The sequence below is a fragment of the Sciurus vulgaris genome (assembly GCF_902686455.1).
Source record: "Sciurus vulgaris genome assembly, chromosome: 4".
In the NCBI taxonomy this organism is placed as follows: domain Eukaryota; kingdom Metazoa; phylum Chordata; class Mammalia; order Rodentia; family Sciuridae; genus Sciurus; species Sciurus vulgaris.
This window is the reverse complement of record NC_136464.1, coordinates 30,796,357-30,816,563: the sequence shown is the minus strand read 5'-3', so window position 1 is coordinate 30,816,563 and position 20,207 is coordinate 30,796,357. Positions and strand designations below refer to the sequence as shown.

At 34.6% G+C, this 20,207-nt stretch overlaps 1 protein-coding gene across 2 annotated transcripts in view; it reads left to right on the top strand.

Annotated features, from left to right (window-relative positions):
• The first annotated feature begins 474 nt into the window (after nt 1-474).
• R3HCC1L (R3H domain and coiled-coil containing 1 like) overlaps nt 475-20,207 on the top strand; it is a 39,660-nt gene continuing 19,927 nt past the window's right edge. Inside the window, exons 1-3 of one of the 2 annotated variants that reach the window (XM_079137827.1) lie at nt 475-706; nt 2,612-2,745; nt 5,204-7,008. In XM_079137827.1, the coding sequence (XP_078993953.1) occupies nt 5,218-7,008 (1,791 nt within the window). In that variant the 5' untranslated portion in view covers nt 475-706; nt 2,612-2,745; nt 5,204-5,217. The remainder of the gene's footprint in view (nt 707-2,611; nt 2,746-5,203; nt 7,009-20,207) is intronic. The other variant, XM_079137828.1, reaches the window with a different exon arrangement.

The window sequence follows — 20,207 nt, the reverse complement described above, 5'->3', positions numbered from 1 at the left end:
ATATTCTTCTGAAAGTAGATTTGAAGTAAATATATTGCCTAAATATTTCCCTTGCTCTTACATTTCTGATTATTAATATGTATTAATTGATTATGTCTTCACTGCTCCTCAAAGGAATTTTAGATGACTTTAAAAAGGAACAGAGGAATAAATACTACCACATATCCAGATATCTGGGATGAGTTAATGATTACATTTGAACACTAAACTCAATTCTACATTTTTGCAGAAAAGAGAGCAGAATGAGATACATGCTCTGTCTAGAGAAGGGACCATGTAACTTCGCCTGGGAAACATGCTTTTATGCCTTCTTGTTATAAATGGAGCACTGGATGATATTTGCTTTACCTTTGATTTTGTAAAAGTTGGAAAATGTTTCCTGGTAGGCATTTCTTGTATTGGCCAGCCATGAGAGCTGAGGTTTTAACAATGAATCTTAGTATCCATTATGAGTAAAGACATATGGTTTACTTTTGTTTTCAGAATAAGGCCAAGGACTGACTGGTAAACGTAGAGGATCTGCTGGATTTGGAAAAATCATTATTTTGCAACCATCATAATAAGGATTGGGTCAGCTAAAAATCATCAGATTTAGCATTTGGAGTGCTAAATATAGGAGGAAATTTTGATGAAGAAACGGATATTTGCTTGCTTTTAAAGTGCCATGCCACAGACTGCTTATTTTTTACAAGGGAGAAAATGCACGGTAATTTGAGAAATGGGATAATACTGTAACTGGGTGATAAAGTAAAGAGCATCATTGAAAGACAGATGGAAAGCATGTACCTCCAGATGTGATTCCTTAGTACACATCACCACCTTTGTAGTGTTCTAGTTGAGTATATATAACCTCAGGCTAATCATGAGACATAAGACAAACCTAAAATGAATAATATTCTTAAAAACGGTGAGTAGGGGAGCTATTATTCCAAAATGTCAGTGTCATAAAAGACAGTGAAAAGCTATGGAAATGTTCCAGAGTATAGGAGCTAGAGGCTTGAAAATTAGTGTAGCACCTAACCCTAAACTGTATTCTGTATTGGAGAGGGAAATATGGAATAAAAGATATTATTAGATTCCCTTACAAAACTGGAATACTTATATTTGATATATTAGCATTGTATTATATCAATTTTTTATTAGAGCTTTCAGTTTTGATCATATTGTGGTTATAAAAGAGAATACTCCTACTTATAACAAATACTGTGAAGTATATAGGGCAAAGGCCCGTGATATCTATACTTTGCCATTAAGAATGTTTAGGAGAGGAGCTGGGGCGTGGCTCAGTGGTAGAGCGCTTGCCTAGCACATGTGAGGCACTAGGTTCAATCCTCAGCACTACATAACAAATAAAATAAAAGCATTCTGTCCATCTACAACTACAAAAAAAAAATTAAATGAATGTTCAGAAGAAAAAAGTTCAACTTTGGTGGAAGGAGGGAGAATATGTCATAAAAATTGCAACAAAATTTCTTGCAAAAGAAATTTATAAAAATTCAACAAAGCTGTAAATTAAGTTGACAATATCTTGAAAGTCCACAAGATGGTGATACTTCTCCTTTTTTTGTGTCTGTAAGTTATGAAAAAAAATGGTCACAGCTAGTGGTTTACTGGCATATTTCCTACTGGCTTGAGAACTGATTGTTAAAATTTTAGGAATTTTGCACAGATTATTAAACACAGCCATTATTAAAAATTAAACTACATAGGCTTACTATTAAATATTTTGTTTTTAAGGGAATAAATACTTAAAATTCATCACTTCTACACTTTATTTTGATCTGTGCTCTTGAAATTAATATGTATCGTATATCTCTGTGTTGATAATCCTATATAATAGTGTGATTCTGTGTGTCTTTTCCCAACTCCATGTTCATTGATGTCAAATCGGTAGCTTGAAAATAAGCCACATTAAGAATATTTACAGTGCAGACATTGGCAAACACCATAAATCAGGGCTTGATTTATTATTCTGGATTGTCTGGACTTAAAGTGATGGAGAAAATGGTTCTAGTATAAATGTATTGTGTTTCATTATATTGTGAATAGCTTAAAAAACTGAGGATATATTCTTCTATTATTCAGAAACAATTATCCACTTTAACAAAGAAGTCACTCACATTGTTGACATAATTGACATAAACAAAAATAGCATCCAATACTCCAAAATGCCCTGGGTAAGTTGGTTGGTAGTTTACCAGCTCATTGCTAGTCATGGCACTGATGAATTCAGTGTTTTGGTAGAAAATAGATACTATTAAGGTTATTGCACTGCTCTTCAGCTTTATGGGTATTAAGAAAAAAAGAAAGCTTGAGTTTTGAAAGCCATTAGCCATAGCACATCATATCCTTTCAAAATATATAATTTGAATCCTTGTTAGGTCCTTTGCAGATTTGAAATATAATCAAAGAATTTAGGGTATGACAGATGCTTAAAATTTATCTAGACCAATTGTCTATAAATAGAAATTCTTTCTCTTATGTTTGTCATTCATCTATGCTTTATTTAAGTTCTTCTAGAAACAACTCATTACTTGATAATAGCATTGGAGAACTTTAGGAGTGTTTTCTTATATTGAATTAAACTTTGTTTTCCTTTGATTTCTTCCAGTGGGTTCTGGCACTGAGTTCTGGAGAATTATAGAAGTGTAAAAACATACAGAAGAGAAATTTTGGCTCTTGCATAGAGCAACCAAACCTTCAGGTATAGAGTTAACTGTAATGTTTTCATCTAAACCTCTTTGGGTAAGAAGTATTCCTTTATTTAGTTCTTTTATGTCATATTTTTGTACTCTGTAATCTAAGACAATGTTGGTTTTTAAACATCCCCTTCACAATTTTTGGTTTTTCTTGCTCTTGTGAACCAAGTAAAAGTCTTTCAATATTTCTGTGTGCAAATTTTACCAAAGTCAACTCTTCTGTGCTGTGTTTTTTTCCTTAACCCTACAGATTATTGTATTTGTTGTGTTTTGCCTTTATACTGCTCAGCATAGCATTTCAAAAAGATAATATTGATTTGTAATCTGCTCATTTTTGATGTTTATTAATTCCATCAGTTTTGTGTCAGTCGTGCATTTTATAAGCATTCATTGTGTATTATCTACATCTACATTGTGTAAAATATTTGACCCTCAAAGGGCTGTAATCCTCCTTTAAATAACCATCCGCACATTTATATCTGTCCATTATCATTACTTTATTTAATCAGTTGTGAGTCCACCTACTAGTTCTATTACATGATCTATAATGTACCATTTTTATATCCAGAAGTAGTCCATCAGAGAGAGATAGAGAGAGTGTGTGTGTGTATGTGTGTGTGTGTGTGTGTGTTTTGTACTGGGGCTCCAACCCACAATTGAGGAAAGTATTCTTGATCAATTTAAATATTAGGGATCCAATAATAAATAGGATTCATTAACCTTTCTTTCCCTCTTCCTTCTCATTCTTTCCTTTGAAATATGTTACAAAATATCAATAGTAGGTACATATGAGTATGTATGGGTATTTCTTAGCTATATAAAGTACCTCTCTCTCTCTTTGCCCTGGACAAACAAATACCTTTCTACTTCAGAGCATTATTTTGAAGATTAAAGAATAACTCAACATGAAATTGCCTAGCATGCTTCCTTGTATTTAATAGTACATAAAGTTTTATTTAACTTTGTTTAATTTCTTGTTAAATTCTCTTGATCAGTCATGGTGGAGATTGTCAGGAATTTTTACTAGTGTGAGTTGTCTCATCATAATTTTCTTGTTCTCTACCCTTCTTCTTCCTACCTGGATCTGTTTTATTTTGCTGGGAGCATAGATTTATAGTAGGTCTCTTAACTAAATAGGCTTAATTTTCTTTATCTGAAATACTTGAGACTTGGAAATGTTTTATATTTAAGAGTTTTTGAATTCTGAAATGTTTGCATAGTCTTTACTGGTTAACCATCACTAATTGAAAAATCTGAAACCCTAAATACTTCAAAATCCAAAACTGTGTGCTGAATCTCAGTAAGTTTCAAATTATGAAGCATTTTGAACTTTTTAGTATTAGGGATACTTAACCTTTAATAGGATAATAGTGTCTTTTCCTCTCATTTATTTATTTGTTGTACTGGGAATTGAACCCTGGGCCTTGCATCTACTAGGCAAACCCTCTACCACTGAGTTACATCCCTAACCCTTTTCTTTCTTTCTTTCTTTCTTTTTTTTTTTTTTTTTGAGACAGAATTTTGGCTAAGTTGCCCAGACTGGCCTCCAACTTGCCATTTTCCTGCTTCAGCCTCCTGAGTAGCTGGGATTACAGTTGTGTGCAACCACTGTTGGCATATTTTTACTTTTCATTAACACATAGGAATTGTACATATTTTGGGGGGAAAGTGTGAGGTTTCAGTACTTATATACAATATGTAATGATCAAGCCAGGGTAATTGAATGCCTTTCTCTTTTCTGCTAACCTTTTTTCCTACAAAATCATAGTTCAAACTGGGCATGGTAGCACAAACATGTAATCTCAGCAACTTGGAGGCTGAGGCCGGAGGTTTGCAAGTTTGAGACCAGTCTCAACAATTCAGTGAGACCTTGTCTCAAAATTTTAAATAAAATGAAAAGAACTGGGATGTAACTCAGTGGCAAAGTGCCCTGGATTCAATCCCCAGTACCAAAACAAAAACAAACAGGTCAAAAGCCATTTCTTGTAGGAAATGTTTCTCCATTTGTTGTTTCATCTTATATCTGACATTCAAATTACTCTTTAAATTATTTTTTATTTATGTTTGACAAATTTGACTTTTTGGTGTCCTTCTTGAGTATACTCCTCAAAATAAAATCTAAGATCCTAGAATATGGAGATGGTTGTGTTTATAAGTACTTAATAGGTGACACTGTTCATAAATGTTTTTAATTCAGCTTAAGATAAAAACTACTTGTTAAAAATGTAGAGAAGAATTTGGAGGTAGAGATCAATGGTTCAGAGAACTACAAAAAAAGGATATTTATATAGAATTTATGAACTCATGAAGATTTTTTTTTAAATAAATTAGTTGTATACCTGATTTCATTAATTTTATGGCAGATTTTACTCTTTTTTTTTTTTTTTTAACTTGAGGATTTCTATAGGATGGATTAGTAGGCCCTCTACCTAATCTTTTAAAATCTGTAAGTTCAATACGTTGTAATTAGTTTTTGGTAATTAAATCTCTCTCTTTTCTTTCAGATTGAGGTGGTACCATGCAGCAAGAAACAGAGAGATGTAGAGTTCGAGCCAAAAGGCCTGACATGGCACTTTATGTACCTAAAGCTCGAAGGGGTACTGTGATTCTTAACACAGGTGATAAGGAAAAAAACTCCAGCCCTTCTAATTCTTTGTTAAAAAAAGAACAAAGAGAAGTGTGTCTCTTCCAAAAGGAGATATTTGGAGACAAATCTGGGACTCAACAACTAAGTATTAATTCTGATAGGAAGGAGCATAATTGTAGGGAAGGAAGGAAATCTTCAACCAAATTAAGAAAGGATACATGCCTTCAAAAAAGGAAAAAGGATAAGGTTTGTACCAAGAGAGAAGCCACAGAATCCAGTGAAGTATTATCCCCAGAACATCAGCAAAGAGCCCCACATACAGAGATTATACCTACTTCCCCTTTCCAAAGACAACCAAAGAACATGGAGTGTTTGGAGGTTCCAACTACAGTTGTGACAGAATGTGAGGGGATACATGTATCACAGCCCTATTTAGAAATCACCGAGGCTCAGGTTCTGAAACAACCATTCCAGAATGTGGAATTCTGTGACTTCAGTAGGCATGAACCAAGTGGGGGAACTTCTGAAGGCAGAGATTTGGAAAGTAGACTTGAAACCAATGCCAAAGTTGTGGATATAGTATCCCAGTTTCCTAGAGTTTTTACTACTATATTGAAATCTGAGAGTATGCGTACACCAGTAAAACTAAGCTCTGATTCTGAAATTGTCCTAGAAGGTTTGCAGACATCAGATGGAATGCTCAGCAATGGAAGCATTCCTACTATTTCTGTTCCTGGAAGTCCAGATGGTGTCATTGATCAAACTTGTATAGACTTTGAAGTTGAGAATGTAGGTGATAAAGCCAACAGTAGAGATTTCATCTTGTGTCAGAAAGGTATAGATTCCATTCCTGAGGCTGTGGGTCACATCTCTCATAAAATGACTATGACTAGCAAATTAGAAAGCACAAATGACATTATTGATCCAGCAGTGATTAGAGAGTATGAGAAGAGTGACAGCACTGCTGATGAGTTATGTGGAAAGTATAAACCTTCTGATACAGTTGTCCGTGCTCATGAAACAGATACAGATAATGGATCCAAGAATATAGGTGACATTACCAGTAAGTCTTGTGTGATGGATATTACTCGTGCCATACATGGTCGTGTAACTATAGGCAACCCTTGTGTAGTTGGAGTTACACTAGCTGATGAGACTTGTAGCAACACAAATAGTTTCTCAAAATATATAGATACGAGTTCAGATGCATCCCCTTTTCATGCTAAAAGTGAGAATGACTCCGAAAATTTCAGCAGCCTGACTGCTGGCTCAGATATTTATGTTGAGAGTATTTCATCTAGTTTTACAGAGTCAACAGGAAAGTTGATAGAGAGCTTGTCAGATTGTGCTTCCTCCTTACCTATAAAGAAGATTACTGGTAGTAATTGTAACACTTTTTTGGACTCAGAACTCAGTTTGTCAAATGGGACAAAAGTACTTTTAGAGAGTGCCTTGGGCAATGATCTGGATAGTCCTGGTGATATAACAGAGGCATTACATGAACTAAGAACTGCTGAAGAGTTCAAAACAAAAGAGCAGGATGACTCAGAGAATATAGGATTTGGTGTATCGTGTCCTGGAGGAGAATCATCTATGGAGACATCCATGGAATTTAATATAACTGAAACTTCTCAGATAGAGGGAAATACTGCCTCTGAAGAGAGCTGGGAATCTATGTTTAATGATGATGGTGATTGTGTGGATCCACGTCTTCTACAGGAGGTATGTTTAATTGAAATTGCTGGTGCTCTGATACTTTATAAATTTGGGGATACTAGATTTGGAGATTTTTTTATTATTCTAATTAGTTATACATGACAGTACAATGCATTTTGGCACATCATAACATAAATAGAGTATAACTTTTCATTCTTCTGGTTGTACATGATGTAGTATCACACCAGTTGTGTAATTGTATATGTACATAGGATAATACTGTCCAGTTCATTCTACTATTCTTCCTACCCCCTCAGTTTTTTCCCCTCCCTTCATTGCCCTCTATCTAATCCAAAGTACCCTGTACTTCCTAGCCACCCCCCATTGCAAATTAGCATCTGCATATAAGAGAAAACATTCGACCTTTGGCTTTTTGGGATTGGCTTATTTCACTTAGCATGATATTCTTCAGCTCCATCCATTTACTGACAAATGCCATAATTTCATTCTTCTTTATGGCTGAGTAATATTCCATTGTGTACATATGTGCCACATTTTCTTTATCCATTCATCTGTTGAAGGGCACTTGGGTTGGTTCCATAGTTTAGCTATTGTGAGTTGAGCTGCTATAAACATTGATTTGGCTTCTTCACTGTGGTATGCTGATTTTAAGTCCTTTTGGGTATACACCAAGGAGTGGCATAACTGGGTCAAAGGTGTTCCATTACGAGTTTTGTGAGGAATCGCCATACTGCTTTCCATAATGGTTGCACCAATTTGCAGTCCCAGCAGCATTGTATGAGTGTACCTTTTTCCCCACTTCCTTGCTAACATTTATTTTTGCTTGTATTCTTGATAATTGCCATTCTGACTGGAGTGAGATGAAATCTTAGAGTAGTTTTGATTTGCATTTCTTTGGAAGTAATTTTGATAGATATTTGTTTATGCTGATACATTCATTCATATTCAATTTAATGGTTCCTGCAATAACCTAATAGGATTATATATTGAGGAAAGAGTATCTTGATAGATATTTAGAATTTAACACACAGGATTAAGCTGTATCTGTAATAGCCAACTTCTAAGAGAAGAATTTAATGAATTCAAGCTATCTGTTCAGGAAAGACAAAGGGAAACTTTTTCAATGAGTTTTTGGGTATGTGTGTGTTGATAAGATCTATTTTATGTGAACTCATTTTGGGGGAAGGAGAATTATAACTATTATACATATTTATCTTTCTAGTGACTGTTGGAATGTTGTTAGACACTTTGGAGGAAAGGAAGTAGAGAAAGGAAGAGTAAAAATAGTAAAACCACTTCTTTTATTTCTTATTGTGGGTTTATATAACCTTTGCCAGGAAGGGGTAAAATGATTTCCCTGTAAGATTCCCCAGTTGTGTAAATGAAGACATTTTAAGCTTAGTGTCCATACCTTTGGAAAGGCAGAATCAAGATTTCAGTCTGTTTCTATCTTAAATCCAGCATTTACGTTCTTTCTACTAGACCATTTCTCTACCTGAAGGTTTTGTTTTAACCATTCCAAAGAGACTTTTCTGTACTAAGTGATGATACTTCTGTCTGAGAATTAAACTAGAAAAGTATATAAGTGTAGAGAAATTATCACTTGCCTGTGAAAGAGCCACGTGAGACTAAAAAGACCAGCCTGTTGAATAGAACTGACTATAAAGAGTCCCAGCCCATTCTTTGACATTTTAAGAAACATGTAATTTTAGGGTACTTTCCAGTGTTCCCTGTTGGTTAGATAATAGAGACCATGTCAGCCTAAGGCTACTCAGAGTGACCAGACCACCATAAACAATCTTGAAATCACCCTACATACCTTCCCATACCTACCCCTCACCAAGTTTCCTTTAAAAGAAGATCTGGAGACTCCCAAAACACATCTCTCATTCTTGAGATGGCCAGCATTCTCTGGTGAATATGTATCTACTTTCCAAAATAAACCTGTCTGTGTCTGACTGGTGCCTGCTACTTACGCTAAGAACTTCGCTAGTCCTGAGTCCAGTTCCTCACTTCTCTCTGGGAACTCCTTGGATTCTTCTCTGAAGATACCTTTTCTCCTTTGATATCTTGTGACAGAAAATCATTGTAAGCAGACTTTTGAGATCCAAATCAGGTTAGAAAAGGACAATAATGGAGGAAGTTAGGTGAATATAGAGAAGTTACTAAGGATCAAAGCATTGGGAAAAGGCCTTAGTCTAAGAAGGGAAGCATCGTTAACGAAAGGGTTTCCTGAGGAGTAGAGAGCACATGTATGTGTAGGAGAGAAGGAACATCTTCCTGCAACAGAAGGGCATGGCATGCAGAGCATTTTACATGTTTTTATGTTCAGTAAATATTTATTGAGCAGATGGAAATGCTAGGGCAGAACTGGGGCTTTGTTTTTTTAGGGTGACTTCCAGGGGCTTGATAGCTTAGGGAAGTGTGTTGGAGGGGATGGATCAGATGTGCAACTCAGTTTTTTCAAGTAAAAAAAAGAATTTAGGTAACAACTCAGTACTCAAGGAACATAACATAGTTAAAAAGGACATTGTCATGACTTAAAGCTGGGAATGCCATGAAAACAGAGTATGTAGTATTTTAAGATGAAGATAAGCCAGTGCCTGGATGTCTTTGGAGGTGGAGTGGGGTTTTTGTTGAGGTATGAGGATGGATGAGAGTAGAAAAGAGGCAGTTGGGTTGAGAATGCAGGTAGCACATTCAGTTCCAAATTGGGTTCTCTTCTGCTTTAACTTTTAGAAAATGTAATAATAGTATTACTAAAAGATGTCACAGATCCATTAACATTGATGGCCCTTTGGTGACTTTTAGTTTATTATTTATATTACTCCAAATATACCAGAGTGCCTACATTGAAAATTTTCAAAAACTTAAGGGTTTTGTCAATTTTCCCAGCTGGGCTATGTTTTCCTTGATAATGGCTAAACTATGGAATCATATCTAATACTTCTAATAGGTAGGAAGTTATACTATAGAATAGGATGTGGCAGCCACTGGCATTGTAAAGCAATTTCCTGTGATATTTGAACCTCTAAAACTGCTAGAGGCAGGGTAGAGCATAGATAAGTCATTATTAAACCCCCCAAACTTAAGCTCTTGATGGGTCTCCAGAGATCACCCTTAATCCTTAAGCCATGATATGGAATGCCCAGAAACTTAAGTTGGTATTTCATAAAGGAGATGTTGTCAGCATGACTTCTTTTAGCCCTCCATGAACTTGGTATAGGATTATAGGAATTTATTGTTCTCTAGAGAAAACTTTGATAGTCCTTACCACCTCCTGTATTGATCAGCAAGTAAATTGGTGGGAAAGCTTGTGGGGTCCCAACAGTGTAACACTATCGACTAATGATAGATACTGGCATCTGGCTCCTTATTAGATAAATCTTCTCTTGATTTGAGTTCTTTATTTGTTTATTTATTTTCGAGTTTTTAGGTAGAGGTACTACTGTATATTAAAGCCTTTCATTTGGAAAGTCCTTTCATCACTGAAGACAGTGTATAATCCTAGGGAAAAAAAGTAAAGGAATAGCACCCCTTCCCTACCCATTTTTTCTTCTGTATGTGTACTCACATTCTCACACCCACTTTGTCTTCTGCAGAAATGTCCCTTTTTAAGTGGAAACCCCAAAATAGAAAGGAAAAATTTTTAATCCAAGCACTTACAGCAAATTATGTGAAATACAAAGGGAGGAAAGCCCATTGTATCCCATCCCCTAGAGGCCTTGTAAGTAGTTGGCACCCCATTGCTTTTCAGCTAAATAACAAATGCTGAGCACTTGTGAGTCTGACAAACTATAAATTGTAAAAAAGAAAAAAAAAAAAAAAAAAAACACACTACTATGTTAAAGGCATTGTGCTACATGCCAGCCTTTCCTCTAAAGGTGTTTATATTATTTGAAGAGACTGTATTTAACCAAATGACTACATAATCACGTAACAGTCTGAATGGTAGTAAATATAAAACAGCCTTATGAGGGATGTACTAAAACTGATTGTCTGATGAGTGACATAGACAATAGCTCCAAAGAAGATTAAATCCCTCCATGGCTAATAAACTGGGTGGCATGGTTTCATTAACTCATTGAGTCCCAAGCTTTCAATTTATGTGAACATAATTATTTCTGAGTTACTATAAGTGGTATATATATATATATATTTTTTTTTTTTTTTTTGCGGTGCTGGGGATCGAACCCAGGGCCTTGTGCTTGCAAGGCAAGCACTCTACCGACTGAGCCATCTCCCCAGCCTGGTATATTTGTTATTCAGTTAAGTTTTTACAGATGTTGCCTATCTTGAATGATGGAACAAAATGGGTTAAAAGAAAAAGAGAGATTAAATTGTAATTCCCATTCTGTATTTTTGTGTTTTCCTAATTTGCTTTTTTTAATTAATAACTATTTTTACATAGTTTTATTTATAGAAAAAAATGAATAAAGTATGCAGTTTCAAAGCACCTCTTGGCCCTTCTGTTACCATTTCTGTTTTCATAATAATCTTTTATTACTTTCAGCTCATTTTAATAGTCATAGTTCACATATTTATAAAAAAATTTTGAATTGATGTTTAATTGGCTGCCTAAATGTGGGGATTTACCTTCCAGATCCTGTGTACTGTGATGAAGTCAGTCACTTGGGCCATCCAATGAAGAATCTGATTGATTTAAGCATTCTGTTGTTCAGCCTGTTAGTGAATGATAACTTGATCTCTGGTTTACACAGAAAGGGATCATTAAGAAGATTCCATTTTTTTTTTGGTTTGTTTTTTTTTAAAGCCAAGCGACTCCTAAAATTAAAAATCTCCCTTTTGAACTCTGTTAGAATTGTTGCATATTTTTTCCTCTGAGTCAGCATACATGTCTGCATTTTAATTCTAGTTCCCTTTTAAAACTAAAGAAAAGTACAGTTCTGGGCCTATATTGTCAATACAGTGGAGGCTTTTATTTAAGGATCCTTTTCTGGAGCTTCAGAGATTGCTGGAGTCCTGTCCTTGGCAGTGTTTTTATTTCATTGAACGCCATGAGATGTGGTATGTGTGATATGGTTGGGGCAGGTGGAGGAGGAATAGTAAATGATGTAACTCATAATATTTATTCAATTTATTATCTGTTTCATGACAGTCATGGGGAGGGGGACGTCTAGGGTTGATAAAGAAAACCAGAAAACACCTTACCCCGGTTGGGAAAAAACAGATAACAGCAGTTATAACCAAAAATTAAAGATTTATTCATGTTAAAAAGCTTGGAAAAAGCAAAAACATATTTTGGGGGAGAATTAAATCTTATTTACATTTTGATTTTAATTAATCTCATCATTTTCTATCAGAAAATACTGATATGCTAGTGACTCTGTTGGCAGGGATTTCAAGGAGTGCTGAGAAGAAAAGGAGTGACCCAGCTTTATAGGCTTGATTGCTGAAATGGGTAACCAACAGTCTAAATACATTCAAATTTAGAATTCTTCTTTGTTGTGATGATTGGGATTAGAATGTGGGAAGATGTAAATTTTCAATAAGGTCTAGAATCAGGACAGAGTAAATATTAAATACTAATCAGTAATCTTACATAGAAGATCTCTTGTGGCTAGGCATGGTGTTATATGCCTGTAATCCCAGTGGCTCCGGAGGCTGAGGTGGAAGGATCGAGAGTTCATAGCCAGCCTCAGCAGAAGCAAGGTGCAAAGCAATTCAGTGAGACCCTGTCCTTAAATAAAATACGAAGTAGGGCTGGGGATGTGGCTCAGTGTTTGAGTGCCCCTGAGTTCAATCCCTGGTACCAAAATAGAAGATCTCTTGTTTAGGTTGACCAAAGGCTGAGATTGTTAAGGAAAACCCCAGAGGTTGCCCAGCTATACAAGATACCAGGCTTAAAACATCAAGACTAAATAGCTGATCCTTCAGATTGTGGGTCATGATATTATAATACTTGCTGGGGTCAAGAATTGCTTGCTTTTTAAACCAGTGGATCTGAGTCTGCTGTTGAAGGTTAGAGGTACATATCTATTACCTGTTGCTGAGAAGGATAGATAGCAAGGGACTAATACCTTCTTAAGTAATTAAGAAGGAGAAATTTTGTTAAGAGAAAACAGGCCTGCATATGAGGCCTTTATAAATAGCTCAAGGTAACATAAGGAAAAACTGAATCAAGGCCTAGAACAGGAACAGAATGACAACAAATACCATTTTTGTCTGCTTTGCAATTTTTCTTGCATCTTATGGACAGCTGTTGTCACTAAATATCATGTCAGTTACTTGAGTAAAGCCAGCAGGACTAGTTTGTAAGATTCAAATCTTTTAGTATTCCCATGCTTGATTTCATTTTACTGTTCTAGTATAGTCTAGTCTTACCATTCTACTTTATCAGTAATATATCTTCATCTAGTTAAGTATACTGGGAAGAAGAGGAAAAAAACAGATGTTTTTCTGCCTTCTTAGTCTTCTCTTAATTGTAAATATAATCTACTATAGTGTTTACACTGTTAGTGAATCTGTATTGCATCTTCCCCAAAATGTCAAGATTGGTTGGCCAAGTTAACCTTTTCTGCATCATAGAAATCAGGTCCAGATTCATGTTGGTTCATTATATTCACTTGGTCTCTTCCTGTAATTCATGCACCATATACTATCATTCAGGTGAAAGGACTAGTCTCTCAAATTTGTCCTCTGGCACTAGGATCAGTAAATGATTACTGAAACATTTGGGGCAGTATACATATATCATTATTATAGCTCTTTTTTTCTTGTTTCCTATTGCCGTTTTCTGATTCTCTGTCTTTCCTCATTTCTTACTATGCCTTTGTCCAATACTGTGAGAATAACCTACTGATGACTAGTCAGAGGTATATAGATATTGTTGATACCTATTCTAGAGACATCTCTAGATGACATCTGGCATGAATTTTATCTGTGCTGTGTTAGAAATTTTATGAAGCTAAAGTTTGCATTTCTGACCTTGGTTTCTTGATAAAAGTCAGTAGAAACATAGCCTAGATATGCTAGATAATTTTATTTGCAGATAGGGATTGGCATTGGAGACCTTATCCACTCTTACACTTAATATATAAAATATTAGAGTAGAAATGTCTGAATATATTCCCTTATTGAAATAATTTATTCCCAAAGCAGTATAAGACTAGATATATAATTTATGCCCAACATTACACACTATAGAATCACAATCTTTTTTAGGGAACCCCTGTAGGGTGTTTTTGAATTTAGATCATGAAAAAGTTGAAAAGGCTTAAAATGTTTTTTCTTTTTAAATAAATGGTGTTATTTTCCGCTTGCCAAAGATAGAAAGTTAAATGAGTAAAATTTATTCACAATATTAATAAAGACCAACATGAGAGATTCTTGGTAGTTATTCTCAATGGTGTATGATATCATACCTTTGATAGACTCAAATTCAGGTAAGGACTGTAAAGTAGCTTTTTTGTTAAACTGAGTTTAATTAAAAGTACTCACAAAGTGTTCATTTAAACTGTGAGGGCTTGGAACCAGAATTTTATTTTGTATTAGAGATGGAACTGCACAAATCTCTTTTTAAAAATGGAATGTTAGCATTAAAAGTAATTTCAGAACCATAAGATCCAGCTGTTCCATATCTGGATATATATCAAAAGGAAGTGACATCATATCAAAGAGATAACTGCACATGCATGTTAAATGCTGCACCATTCATAATAGCTAGGATATGGAGTCAACCTAGACGTCCATCAACAGATGAATGAATACGGTGGAATATGTACACCATAGGATATTATTCAGCCATAAAAAAAGAATGATATCCTTTCATTTTCAGTAAAATGGATAGAACTGGAGGACATTATGTTCAATGAAATAAGTCAGATATAGAAAGGCAAATAATGCATGTTCTTTCTCAAATATGTATACTAAAAATAAAGTTGATCTGAATGTAGAACAATGATTAGTAGAGGCTGGAAAAGCAGAGGAGAGGATATAAAGGGAGGTTTAATAACAGGTATCAAAACAGTTATATAGAAGTAGTAATAAGTTTTAGTGTTCCACAGCATAGTAGGTGACTCATTTACAATGAACTATTATATATTTTATGAATAACTAGAGCTTGAAGACTCCAAACAAAGTAATAAGGAGATGGAAATGTTAATTACAGTGATTTGTTCAGTACACATTGTATTCCTGTGTTGAAAGATCACCTTATACTTCATAAGTATGGATAAGTGCTATATGTTAATCAAAATATATATTTATTTTTAAAATTTTTTTGTAGTTGTAGATGGACACAATACCTTTATTGTATTTATCTTTATGTGTTGCTGAGGATTGAACCCAGTGCCTCATATGTGCCAGGCAAGCACTCCACCACTGAGCCACAACCCCAGCCCCCAAAATATATATTTAAATGTTTAAGGTGATGGAAATGTTAATTATTCTGATTTCATTATTACACATTGTATACATGTGTCAAATTGTCTACCTCTTTATAATAATTTCTTGATTCAGTCATTGGCATTGACGCTTTTTCATCCAGTATCATTCATTGCGCTATCAAGGACTTTGATGAATCATTTCTTAAAAGAATATACAAAAGAATGAAAGTCATCATTGCTGGGATCATAAGCCACTTTTGAACTTAAAACTATTTTTATATCTGGAATTTTCTTCCACACTGCTGACCATCCTCTCTGCCAGTTTTGGTACTGGTGCTTTTGATGCTTATGCATGTGTATAGGCAAGCAGTGATAATATATGTGTGATGATTATAAGATATAATCCAATATTAGTAATGTTAAAATGTAAAGAAAGGTTCATCTTAGAACTTATAAGATATATATACACATATATATATCTCCAGCAGTGAGGTGTTATGATTTAGAAGTATAGATAAAGAAGAAACCCCCCAAATTAGATTTGATAGGGAAAACTTCAGGAGGAGGTGGAGATTAAAACTGGGTCTTTGGAAAGGAAGGATCATGAGCAGAAAAGGCATTCCAGGCCGTGAGAATAACTTGTAAAAACAAAGAATACTCCTGGATAGGTCCTACATTTGGCACTATCAGAAGTTTAGGTGATTTATTATTTGGATTTTCTTCATGATTTATTAAACAGGGCAATTAAAGTTTATTGACAAAGGTAAAGAAAAAAGTATCATTTTCCCCCAAATTTCAGAGTGTCATTCAAAAATCATTATAAAAATATGTGTTGTATAAATCTAATCCTTATTGACAGAGCTCTTGATAGAATCAGTCTTATTAGGTATGCATTTGGATAATTAACTAACTTAGGTCATGTGTGTTTTATTCATTCCTTAAATATATATTGAATATCTAGTTTGTGCAAGATTATGTGTACAGTAGAAGAATATAGAGCTAGAAATGATACATTCCTTATGATTGAATTATAGAGTCAGAATGTTGGTGAAGTCAATTTGTTCTGCTTTATATTACTAGTTGGGACAATATTATAGTAGCTTTAGTATAGTATTGAAGATATGGGGGGAAACAATCTGTAGTCTATTCACCATCTAAAATATATGATTAGAAAGAAATTATTAACCCTGTTTTTGTCTTTTGAGTTTTACCATTGATATTTTCTTTCCTTTGCTTCCTCCTTCCTATAACAGTTTGTATTCATAGGTCCTTATCAGAGAGAATTAGTTACCATGATATTGTTACAGTCACTATTTCTGATTATTTACAATAATGCCATTTTGCTGTGTTATCGAAGGAGTACAAGATTAACAGAGGACTAGAGTTGGGATTCAAACTTTGTCAGAAATTTGATTTGTAACCTTAAAGGTATTCTTTAATCTCTCTGTGATCCAGTTCTCCTCCTGTGTACAGTAATTGGAATGATAATAATAATAGCCAATCCATCATGTCCATCTGACAGAGATACAAAGATAACCTTATTCCAAAATAATATAGCATTTTTTTTCCTGTGGGGAAAATAATTCAGGATATTTTGTTTTTCCTTTTGTATCTTAAAGAACAAGGAATTAAACCAACAAAAATATAAAGTCCAATGATCCCTGCCTCAGTGACTTTGTACTCTCCACCACTATTCTTACCCCCAACCCCCTGCAAATAGACCTCAGGGCAATTATGTCAGCAAGTCAGGTAGTTATTTTATAGACCTGTTTTCAAGACTAGACTGTTAGTAAGTCTTCAAGCCCTTACATTGAGAAAGTTAATTTAGTTGAATGGTTTTATGTAAGTTAGTTATACATATGAGTAATACTCAGATATCATTGATGTTTTATAACTAGAAAGACCACTGGTAAAAATCCTAAAATGTTTGTGATTCATAACCAAGATGATTTATTTTGAGTCATTTGCAAACTTCCCCTTGGTCTGTAATAGATACACCAGAATGAATCATTCTAAACCTCTCACCTCTATTGTTGCTATGTCAAACATTTCTTAGCCATAATAATGGATGCAAATGTGTGTGTGTGCGTGTGTGTGTGTGTATCTTACAGTATGAAGGTTTCACATTGATTGTAGGAAATATTGTCTCATGTGACTCTTAAGGTGATTGGTTTAGTTTTCTACAATAGAAATACAATGTGAGCCACATGTATAATTTTGAGTTTTTTAGTTAAAAAAAAAGTAAAAACAAATAGGTGGAACTAATATATTTTAATCTAATATGGCCAAAATATCATTTAAACATGTGATCAATGTAAGAAAGTATTAGTGAGATATATTTTGCATTCCTTTTTTGTATTAAATCTTTGAAATCTGATTTATATTTTGTATTTAAAGCACATCTTCATTTGAACCAGCCACATTTCAAGTATTGCATGGCCACACATGCCAGGCAGCTACTATAGACAGTCCAGGCCTACTGCAGAGGTGTCTATATTCTCAGTACCTCTGATCTCAGAACCTTTCCTTAAAGTTCTGTACCACGATATCTAGTCATTCTATGTCAGCGGTCCTACCTTCCCAACCATCTTCATAATTTCAGTCTGGTCCTCACTTCAATCTTCACACCATTTTATCCTCTGATAAAATGATATCCGCCTTTTATGCCGCATATTCCTCTTTCCTTCTCTCTGTCATATTCCCTTGCATGTTTTGCTGAAATCTTTAGATAAAGAGTGCCATTGACAGTTTGACCTCCTACCTCCACAAAAAAAAAAAAAAAAAAAAAAAAAAAAAGTAACCAGTAGAAATGTAAACTACTCCTGTTAATATCCATACCTTGGGGGAAATGAAAAGTTCTTTCTCCTATTAGGAATCCCTGATGATAAGTAGAGTTTGTGTTATAGGAAAAACTGGCCAGAGGTATGTAACTTTTAGGCTTCCAGTTCATTGTTTGATGAAATGTAGAGTAAAAATTATGCATTTTTGCTATTATTAACACTTCCTTTTTAATCAGCCGTAGGAACCAGAGTGCTTGACATTTACCTGAGAAATGATGTGCAGATGTGCAAATTCAATATTGCTGACCAGGTTAGAGTGAGAAACCACAATCAGATTTTCTTGCCAGATTTTCTTTTCCTTTCTCTTGGTAATCAATTCTTAGGGTTTGTACTTCCAAGAAACTTTGTAGTCTGCTTTGTATGGCTCATATTGGACTGTTAAAAATGCTCAAATAATATGCAGTGCTTTGTTTGGTTTAGCTTTTACAAAGTAACTCAAAAAGTCAGTGCCAGCAATCAAAAAATGAAACGAAGACAACAGTTGGATTTATAGTAGAACCAAAAAGAATAAAATATTTAGGAATAAATTTATCAAAAGAAGTGTAAAAAAGCCAGAAATCATTATTGAAGGAAATTAAAGAGTACTTAAAGAAATGGAAAGACATTCATGTTTATCTCTTACTATTGTTAAGATACTTCCCAAATTGGATAATATGTTCAATGCTGTCCTAGGTACCTATTTTTGCAGAAATTAATAACTCAATCCTCAAATTTCTATGGAAATTCAGGAGTCCCCAAGTAGCCAAAATGGTTCTAAAAAGGAATAAAGTTGAAATACTCATTTTTTTTTTATTTCAAAGGTTAATATAAAGCTATGACAATCAAGATAGTGTGGCACTGGCCTAAGGATTGATTCCCGAGTAACTGCAGACTCCTCTTGTCTGAGTTATCCTAAACTGTTAACACTAGCCCAGACTTAAGAATTTGTTGAAAGTTTAGCTGATAATTTTTGCCCACTTCTTTGATGGCCATTTCTTTCCATGGTCTTCCAAAGGGAAAACTCCTTGTGTATTCTGTTTCTCCTTGGGAGGAACTTGTCATTCTATGGGTTTTAGTTCCCTTGGTTGTCTGGCAAACAGCTCTCTTGTGAACTCAAGAAAAAACTATGATTTTATAGACCAGCTGGTCTTTTTTTCTTGTTACAGTGGAAGGAACAGTCTTTTCCTGCCTCCTACATCTTACGTAGAGTGAAACTAACATGGTGCTTAAGATATAGTAGAGTTGTCACTTTAAAACTTGTTTAAAATAGGTTTATTTTTTTGAGTGCTAAGTGGTATGGTAGGCATTTACTACGTTGTCTCATTTAGTGCACATGCCTGTCTATGAAATGTAAATACTATTATTATTCTCATTATTTTAGATGTAAAACTGAGGCTAAGTGGAGAAAAGGAGCTACAGTCACAGAAATAAACACTTATATTGGTATTATCTATTTCATCTTTTCCTTCCTTCCTCCGCAATAAAACAAACCTATTTTTCATTTCTCCAAGGCACGGAGATGTATACTTAGGATTCCAAGTTCTCATTTTCCTTATTTGATTAGAAAAGAGGGAAAACATGAAGGGAGCTAGTTAGAATTTTGGTCAACGAAGAGCAGATAGATACACTAAGGATCTGGCAGCTCTTTGCATTGGACAGTTGTTGCGTCTAGGTTTTATAACAAGTGAGTGAGCCATGATTGTCATGATCTTGCTGCTGCTTCCCTCTTTCCCCTTCCCCTTCTGTTTACTGTGAAATAGTTAATAGCCTTTAGGATTGTTGTGTTGTGTTTTGTTTTTTAATAGGATAGTAGAATTTTAGATACTTTTCATTACCATTAATTCTACTTCCCTAGCCCACTGTTAGTGAGAACTTCTTTAGGGAACTCTCATGCTAGGAATTTTTAGTATAATTACATTTGTCTTAACAAGTTCCTTTCTTTGTGGTGCTGAGAATTGAACCTAAGGCATTGTATATGATAAACACTACCACTGAACTCCATCCCCAGCCCTGTGAGGAGACTATATTTGCTCCCATTACTGGTTGTTAGGTACAAGTTTCATGCATTGACCATCCA